Source organism: Microtus oregoni, unplaced genomic scaffold (genome assembly GCF_018167655.1).
Source record: "Microtus oregoni isolate MIOR12 unplaced genomic scaffold, Mior012 000013F_ref0000133, whole genome shotgun sequence".
In the NCBI taxonomy this organism is placed as follows: Eukaryota; Metazoa; Chordata; class Mammalia; order Rodentia; family Cricetidae; genus Microtus; species Microtus oregoni.
Genome location: NW_024543072.1, coordinates 20,408,185 through 20,417,980, shown reverse-complemented (window position 1 = coordinate 20,417,980; position 9,796 = coordinate 20,408,185). Strand labels below are relative to the sequence as shown.

General features: G+C 47.6%; 1 protein-coding gene across 1 annotated transcript in view; it reads right to left on the bottom strand.

Annotated features, from left to right (window-relative positions):
- Positions 1 to 6,646: 6,646 nt before the first annotated feature.
- The window catches only part of LOC121454870 (ubiquitin-conjugating enzyme E2 E2), a 280,300-nt gene continuing 277,150 nt past the window's right edge, over positions 6,647 to 9,796 (bottom strand). Inside the window, exon 6 of the mRNA XM_041662242.1 lies at positions 6,647 to 6,865. Within this exon, the coding sequence (XP_041518176.1) occupies positions 6,768 to 6,865 (98 nt within the window). The 3' untranslated portion in view covers positions 6,647 to 6,767. The remainder of the gene's footprint in view (positions 6,866 to 9,796) is intronic.

Genomic DNA, 9,796 nt, shown 5'->3' with positions numbered 1-9,796 from the left:
TGTCTCCTGCACTCTCTTGCTGAGTACATTTGAAATGCTTATTTTTGAGAATTTCATACATGAATACTGTACTTATGTAATTTCCTTCACATTCACCTTCTTGCAAATATTCCTGTACCATTTCATCCCCTCTCAACTTCATGACCGCTTCTTACTATTTTACACACACACACACACACACACACACACACACACACACCCCTTTTAAAAAACCCTACAAGGGAATCTGGGAATTCTTTGGTCTAAGGAAAAGTGCAGCGTCATGCTTGGGTTATGCTGTTGCAGGGAGTTGGGGCTCTCAGGGGCTCAGACCAGCTCCTGGGGATTCCCATCAGAAGTCTTGCAGCTGGCATGGCTGGTCAGAGCTTGTAAACCACAGCGCTTGGGAGCTGTCTGGTGGCATGCAGCAGGTCAGCGCCGGCCGGTGCAGTTCATGGTGGTAACCTCTTTCATTTATTAGTTTGTCGTCCTGAGCAGATGAGAGCAGGCTCATCTTCTGGGCGATTTCAACACGGAGGCTGGCAGCTGTCTCACACTGTGATCATGACCTCTCCCTGCCTGTGCCTGCACCCGGGGATTAAGGAAACCCCTGTTGCATTTTCTGTGCTCTGAGGCAACTTGCAGAAGGCATCTGCCATTCTGCCAGCAGAGCTCAGCAGACCCTTTCAGAAGACTCCAGGATGTGACTGTTGCTGCAAACTCTGACCTCCCACCTCGTCTGTAAAGGCAGATGCGCTGCCATTGCAGAGTGGGATTAAAGGTTGTTACATGGTACCAAAAGCTGCCCCCATAGTTGGGTAAGGTTCCCCCAACTCTGCCATACAGTCAGCACAGAAAACCTTGAGACAGGGCTATATTAGTCAGGGTTCTCTAGAATAACAGAATTTATAGTATGAATCTCTTTATATGCTAAAAATCAGCATGATTTACAGGCTGTGGTCCAGCTAATTCAACAATGGCTGCCTACGAATGGAATCCAGTAGTGGCTCAGGCCAGGAGTCGGGATGTCTCAGCTGGTCTTCAGTGTAGGCTGCAATCCTGAAGGAGATTCTAATGCCAGTGAAGGAATGGTCTTCCTAGCAAAGTGAGAGCAGACAGGCAAAGGGCAAAGCTTCCTTCTTCCATGTCCTTATAGAGGCTTCCAGCAGAAGGCCTGGCCCAGATGAGAGGTGGGTCTTCATACCTCAAAACATGGAATTTAAAGGTGTGTCTTCCCCCCCTCAAAGATCCAGATTAGAACTGGATCTTCCCACTTCAAGTTAAGCAAAAATCCCTCCCAGGTATGCACTTCCATTTGGGGGTTTTAGTTAATTCCAGATGTGGTCATTTTTTGCAACCAAGAACAGTCATCACAAGAGCATTCTGAAATGGCTTGGGTTGGTTCTGATCATGTGGACTTATTTATACACAGCTGAAAGAATACCGTCAAAAAGGCAGGCTGTGGGCTGGAGAGATGGCTCAGTGGTTAAGAGCATTGCCTGCTCTTCCAAAGGTCCTGAGTTCAATTCCTGGCAACCACATGGTGGCTCACAACCATCTGTAAAGAGGTCTGGTGCCCTCTTCCGGCCTGCAGACATGCACACAGACAGAAGATTGTATACATAATAAATAAATAAATATTAAAAGGCAGGCTGTGCTAGGTTATGCTTTGAGTTCCTCATTCACAAAAAGCACACACAGCTTCAGCCATGTTTGCAATATGAAAGACATTGCAGCTGGCTTAATCCCCTCACCTGACTTTAGGGTTAGGAACTGAGCCAGGACGCATGTGCTTAGAATCAGAATGCTGGGCAGTTTAGCAAATCCCTGTCTTAAAGCAGAAAGTACAAAAGGCCCGGGGGCTGTCCTGGTTGCTTTTGTTGTTGCTGTCAACCTAATATTGGCTGGTGCCATCTGAGAAGAGGGGACCTCAACTGAGAAAATACCTCCATAAGATTGGCCTACAACCTTATTTTGATTGAAAAATACATCTCTTCATACAATATACTCTCTTCATACAATATACTCTCTTCATGGTTTCCTCTCCCCAATCTCCTCCCGCCTGTCCAACTCTATGCCTTTCTCCTCCTTTCTTCAGAAATCAAACAGCAAATAAAACCAACCAATAAACAAGCCGGAATTGAACAAAACAAAAACAAGGAAAAAGTACAACACACACACACACACACACACACACACACACACACACACAATTGGAACACAATACACAAGAAAAAGAATAGTAAGATTAAAAAATGTCTAAGGAAATATGAGACAGCAAATCTCTGTTTTTGTGTTGACCATCCCCTGCTGGGTATATAGGGAATCCACTCAGTGAGACTCCTTTGGAAGCATTGGACACTTGGAGATAACTTCTTGGTTAGGGATAGGGCTCATGTCCACTTCTCCCTTCCAGTGCTGGGACCCCATCCGGCTAGAACCTGTTCAGGCCTTCTTACACAGTCTCGGCGAGTTCCTATGTATGCCAGTCCTATTGTGTCTGGAAGATACTGTTTCCTTGGTGCCACCCATGCCTTCTGGCTCTTCCAATCCGTCTCCTCTTCTGTAGGAGAGAACCCTGAGGGGAGGGTCTAATGAAGATTCCCTTTCCTTGATGGATGATTGATGTGGATGGCCCCGCTCACTGTGGGCAGTGCTACCCCTGGAAGAGCAGGGCTGGGATGTGTAAGAAAGCAAACTGAGGGAGCCAGGGGACCAAGGCAGTGAGTGGTGTTCCTCCATGACCTTTGCTTCAGCTCCAGCCTGTAGTTCCTGTGCTGACGTCCCTTCAGGATGGGCTGTGAGCTGTGCGAGGAGATGAACTCTTTCCTCTCCAGGTTGCTTTTGATCATGGTGTTTTATCACAGGGACGGAACCTAAGACCAGGATGGGACTCGGTGGTAGGGTGCTTGCCTGGCATGTGTGAGTGGCCGGGTCTAATCCACAGATTTCAAGATGAACTATTTCTGCAATTGTACCTCAATGGCTTCCACAGGACAGACGAAGACCACTCTGTGGATTTTGTTTGTCCACACATTAAGGCCACAATCTTCTGAATGATTTAGGATCAATAAACACCTCAGACTACTTTGTCAGTGACTGAGGATCTGCCAATATTTAAATTTAACACAAACAACTGCTGGTAGTCTGGAAAGTTTCACAGACTTACGGAACAAAACCGTGCTTACATTTTTGAGATATAACATCTGTATTTGTCATCAAGACTATCTAGTACTTTGGGTGCCAAACGCCCTCCAAAGTCATTTTATAAACAGTTCACAATGCCTCCTGGGATTGCTTCACCTACTGTGACTACATTACCCTGTTATCTGGAGTTCGGACTCAAGGGGATCTCCTAAGAGTGTGTGGCTATCTCTGGAGTCTCCCTAGCTTTCACATGTTGAGAGCAAAGTAGATGTGTTTGACATGAAGTATTTAGAGCTCACAAAGATGTATTTTACAGTCTCTTCATATCTGATTGGCATAAACCCCAAAATGGTTTCTAGACAAGCAAACAGACTTGGGACAGGATTTCCTATGAGAACTGTCTCAATTTCTACCTCTGAAATAACATTCTCTTCTTCTCCTTTCTCTTTCTTTTCTTTCTTCCTTCCTTCCTTTCCTTTTCTTTCCTTTCTTTTTCTTTCCTTTCCTTTCCTTTCCTTTTCTTTTTTTTTTGAGACAAGGTTTCTCTGTAGCCCTGGCTGTCCTGGAACTAACTCTTGTTGACCAGGCTGGCCTCGAACTCAAAGAGATCTGCCTGCCTCTGCCTCCCGAGTGCTGGGATTAAAAGCGTGCACCACCACTGCTTGGCAACATTTTTTCTTTAAAAATTATTAGTTTTTATTTGCTTGTGTGTGTGGCATTGGGTCTCTACAGAAGTTGAAAGACGGGGAGCTGGGTCCGCTGGGGTTGGAGTTATAGTCAGTTATGCGCTGCATGAAGGTTTTAGGAACAGAACCCATGTCCTGTGTGGTACTAAGCACTGAGCCATTTCAGCAGCTTCACCATGCATTGTGAAGTAACGTGAGTCAGGGCAGGTAGGGAATGGGAGTGCTGTGTTAATGTATTATTAAAATATGTGTCAAATGGAGCTGACATTCTCAGTGCACTGTCTGTGCAAGCCATAGCACAGTCCACTGTAATCACTCCAAAAACTCAATAAAACAAAATTTACAGAAGCTCGGTGTTTTTATGCCTGAGTTTTTAAATCTAAAGTAAAAATAAACCTGCATGGAGAGTTTGTAGAGCAATAAATCTTTCTTGGCAACTGAAAAAAAGGATTATTCTTGTAGTGATGTGGGAGTGTTATATATCAATCTGTTGATTTCATTGGTTAAGCAATAAAGAAACTGCTTGGCCCTCATAGGTTAAAACATAGGTGGGTGGAGTAAACAGAACAGAATGCTGGGAGAAAGAAGCTGAGTCAAGGAGTCGCCATGATTCTCCCACTCCAGGCAGACGCAGGTTAAGATCATTCCTGGTAAGCCAGCTCGTGGGCTACATACATTATTAGAAATGGGCTAGTCCAGGTGTGAGAGTTAGCCGAGAAAAGGCTAGATATAATGGGCCAAGCGGTGTTTAAAAGAATACAGTTTCCGTGTAATTATTTCGGGGCATAAGCTAGAGCTAGCCATGTGGGCGGCCGGGTGCCGGGGATGCAGCGCGCCAATTCTAAGTGCTTTATCGTGAAGAAAGAGCTGACACAGCACTTGGCCTAGTCCTGTGACCTGGCCTGTGTCAGGGGCTGGCAAAGCCATGAGCCATATGTGGGTATTGCTGCTGGGCAGAGGACTGTTGGAGCTGGTGAGCCCTCTGTGGCCCCTTTTGCTAGTTACAGAAGTGACAAAATTCAGCAGAGATCACACAGTTCTGGGATTCTGGGGCAGGCTTTTAGATAACGTATGCTCGAGTCATTACGAAAAAGAGAAAGAAAGGATCGGAGATGGAGTTGAGCCATTGGAGGGCTTGCTGCTGTTCCCATACTAGGGACTGTGACTCCAGGGGCTCTGGCACCTTCTGGCCTTGGGGGGCACACACACACACACACACACACACACACACACACACACACACAGACAACACACATGCACACAAACAGAAATACATCTTAAAAGACACCCATGGGTGCTTTGCTTTAAACATATTTCAAAGCGCTGAAGAGATCTCAGCAGCTGAGAGCACGGGCTACTTTTCTAGATGGCCCAGCTGCAATTCCCAGCAACCACCTGGCAGCTCACAACCAGCTCCGGGGGACCGGAAATCCTCCTCTGGCCTCCCTGGGCACTTCATCTACTAGGTACACTGACACGCATGCAGGTAAAACACCCATATGCATAAAATAGGTTTTAAAAATTATCATTTCAAATATTTAAATTTCTCAAGAAATCTTAACCACTTAAGACTAGCAAAATCAGCATCTTTTATGACAGACATTTAAAGTGTGAAGTAGTCAGGCCTATATGGCTTCATAAATTATATCACTTAGCTGTAAAGGTGTTAGTGAGTGCAGTGTGCCGATTGGTAGAAGTTCCAGTAGAAGAACCTGAAAACCACTTGCATAACAGTGCTAAACCAGCACGGATCACGGCTCCATCTGTCTCCTGCAGCCCCTGAATGTTGAGCCACTGTGCATGCCGTTGACTGTGTGACCGTGACACACACAGAGGGTTTGCTGCCGCCAGAATCATGGGGGGAAAAGCAGAACAAAAGAAGGCCACACAGCAAGCGCGAACTACACCAGGAAACAGAAAAGGATGAACTTGAAAGCGACTGGGCCCATCATCGGCTCAGCACGCACGTTCACAAGCAGGCTGTTATTACAGTCATATTGTCACCGCTGAATGGAGATGGCGTTAACAGAAAGAAGGAGGGCCAGGGTCTGAAATGACCATGAAATCACCAGGCAGCTGGAGAGATCCACATGCTAATCAGCAGCAGCTCCACTACAAAGAGCCTTAGCTCCTGGAGGGAAGGAGATGGGAAACTGAAGGACTGAGGAGGGGCAGGCCTCGGTGCGTGTGCGGCTGCGGGGTCACAGCACACAAAGCAAAGGCTGGTGCAGAAGGGCACTGATCCGCCACAGTGATTTATTGAGGCATTAATAATACAAGTGTACATCAACCGATCCACAGTCAACAGTGGCAGGTCCCTAGGAAATTTACAAGCACTTAAGTAAATCAAAATACATATTATTTTGTTCAGTCTAACAGTCTTCTGCGTGGGGGACAGAAGGCTTGTGATAAACAGGGTCTCAGTGATGCACAGTGATTCTGATTGGACCTTTTGTACAAAACCTTGTTCCCAGTAGCATGCACCCACCAATAAAGACTTCAGTACAAAAAAATTAACCCTAAGCACTACCTTTAAGTAGAAACGAGATATAATTCTGAATGTGTGTTTTTCTGAAGAGCACATAAAAGAAAAAAAAAAGATAAAAGAAAACAACAACAACAAAAAAACCCCAAACCACACAGTAATACAAAGCTTTGTAGGAAAGCTCTTACTAGCACAGATCTGACATGGTTTGCACTTAAAACAGAAGCTCCCATCCACACTGCAGTGGGGAGAATCCCAAATCTTTCAAGTTAACAGAATAAAAGGGAGAAAAGAGGGCCAGAGAGAAGGGGAGGAGGGTGAGGGTAGGAAGGAGGAGGGACAAATGACATACCATCACAAAACAGTTCAAAATTTAATAAAAACAGGAAACAGAACGGAGGTCTGGAGGGCAGGCGGGCTATCGATGCACTTGGTGAATGTGCTCGCACACAGCAGGCACATGGAGGCCCCTAGGTGGCGTACCGCTTGGTCCACTGTCTGGCCATCCGGTCATGCTCGGCTCTGTTGGTCATGTACTGTGTGGCAATGCTGCCCACCAGAGGGTCGGCTGTAAGAGAGGCAGAGTCAGGAGTCAGTACACAGCAGCGTGACATCAGGAGAGGGCCCTGCACGGTGGTCCAAGTTTAGGGCGCAGGAGGTGCTCTAATGCCCACACTGGAGCGTCACCACAGGGCAGACAAGTCACATTTCGTGTTCTCCCTGACCTCACGCCTTCCCAGGCAGCTGCCCTGCTCTTGTGCCCTGGGGAAGTGCAGCTGGGTTGTGGAGGGGGCTGCAGAGTCCAGGGGAGATTTGCTGGGAGGTGGCTCAGACAGGTTGGCGGCTTTGACATGGGCTTACCACCACAGCAGTGACTCTCAGCCCTGCCTTCCTGTTCCACAGTATGGGCACAGCTAAGTGGAACCTGAGTGGTGGCTCTGCTCACCTCAAACAAAACAGGAGAAAGAAGACCTCCGCCAACCAAGGTCCATGTGGTTCATTATTATAGAAATACTGGTAACAGCTTAACAAACTCATTGCACCGATCTCACAGGGCTGATGGGAGGAAGGAGAAAGAGGAGGGCCTGGAGCCAGGGGGCTGCCCTTGGCCACAGGGAGTGGGACAGGGGCCTCTGTGTTTATTGGGAAAAAAAAAAGTCAAATTTCAAAGCACCAAGAGCTTTCTGGAGCACCCATTTTCCACCCAGTTTGTTCTAATTCTCTAATTTCTTTCTTTCTCTTGAATTTTATTTCCCTTATATTTGTGTTGAAAATGTGGATTTTTCCTGGCAGTTACCCGCAAAGGGACTAAGAGGGGAAAGGCAGCAAGGGCTAATGCTACATCTAGACTACAAGCAGAGTGTGTGGAAGACACCCGTGGTCAGCCCTGCCCGTGAGCTAGCAAGGCTCACAGAAGCCACAGGAGGATCAGCTTACAGCTCCAAGCTTAGCCGTCCCCTCAACCAAGACCATGGAAGAGGCCGGGCCTGACATTCGCAGGGTCACAGAAGTCTCTGGGCTTGCTCTGTTCTTCCGTGACCCTCCTCCTCGCTCTCACATCATGGAAACTACCTCTGCAAGCCAGCCCCGCCAGGAGTCACAACCCACAGACACGGCCTGGTGCAGACTGGCCACGGCACTTCTTGAAAACGTGATCTCTAAGTTGAGATCAGGTACCACGGGTGGGGGCAGAAGTGCAGCCAGTGCCACATTTCTCTGCCTTGGATTAATGACATGGTCCAGGATCGGCAGTTGACAGTGCAAAGCTCAGTGTCCCGACACACTGGACTTGGGACATGCGCTTTGTTCTACAGAACCTGTATTAGTGACATACTTGGTCCATCCCATGGATGCTCCAGCTGAGTGATGTACAGACAGTCGTGAGCCACTATGAGAGTGTTTTAGGAACTGAACCCCTGAGCATCTCTTCAGCCCCAATAAAGTCGCTCCTGAGGTTAAATGGTCTGAGGGTTGAAAGGACCCAAGATAACTGAGTCAAAGATCTGCAGTGTCAAAGTGGCTAAAGAGGAGTCAGGATGTTATTTTTCCTCATCTTTAACTATGAATGGTCTCACAGGCTTTAGTAGTTCAAGGAGCGATTCTGGAACAATCTGCTCTGAATAGAAATTCTCTCTCATTACTGTATTTTTTTTTAAAAAGATAGTTACAATTTTCCCAAACCATCATTAATCTCTGTTTTTTTAATCTATCAGTTTTTTTCCTCTATACAAAACTTATCAGTGGATTAATTGAAATTTAGCTACTTTCAATAGCGGAGAGCTAGCCTGGCACACAGTGGAGAGCTAGCCTGGCATACACAGTGGAGAGCTAGCCTGGCACACAGTGGAGAGCTAGCCTGGCACACAGTGGAGAGCTAGCCTGGCATACACAGTGGAGAGCTAGCCTGGCACACAGTGGAGAGCTAGCCTGGTATACACAGTGGAGAGCTAGCCTGGCATACACAGTGGAGAGCTAGCCTGGCACACAGTGGAGAGCTAGCCTGGCACATAGTGGAGAGCTAGCCTGGCACACAGAGTGGAGAGCTAGCCTGGTATACACAGTGGAGAGCTAGCCTGGCACACAGAGTGGAGAGCTAGCCTGGTATACACAGTGGAGAGCTAGCCTGGTATACACAGTGGAGAGCTAGCCTGGCACACAGTGGAGAGCTAGCCTGGCATACACAGTGGAGAGCTAGCCTGGCACACAGTGGAGAGCTAGCCTGGTACACAGTGGAGAGCTAGCCTGGCATACACAGTGGAGAGCTAGCCTGGCACACAGTGGAGAGCTAGCCTGGTATACACAGTGGAGAGCTAGCCTGGCATACACAGTGGAGAGCTAGCCTGGCACACAGTGGAGAGCTAGCCTGGCACACAGTGGAGAGCTAGCCTGGCACACAGAGTGGAGAGCTAGCCTGGTATACACAGTGGAGAGCTAGCCTGGCACACAGTGGAGAGCTAGCCTGGCATACACAGTGGAGAGCTAGCCTGGCATACACAGTGGAGAGCTAGCCTGGCACACAGTGGAGAGCTAGCCTGGCACACACAGTGATGAACAATGTGAGACCTTGTCTCAAACAAGACAGAAAGTGAGGAACATGCTTAGGACTGTCCTGTGCCCTCCACAGAAAAGGAAGTCTGTGCTCTCTGCAGACTTCCCGCACGTCAGAGCCTGTGATGTGGCAGTTCTTTCTTGTTTCTTCACTGTGCCTCCGTGTGGCTACTAGAGTGCTATGCCCATTGCTTCTCTGGTTGCCCTCGCCCACGCAGTCAACATTCTGCTTCTCTCTTCAGTTCCCACGGAGTCTCTGGAGGCTTTGTGTGGATGGACTGATAAAGAGTTCACTTTTGCTTCCTGCACAGAACTAGCCTGGTTCTAGTTTGTTTAAAGCTTTTGCAAAACTTACTAGTAATATGTAGATGGAGGCTGCTTGTTTCCTGGCTGCCCAGACCCGAAATAATTACACAGAAACTATATTAATTACAACACTGCTTGGCCAGTC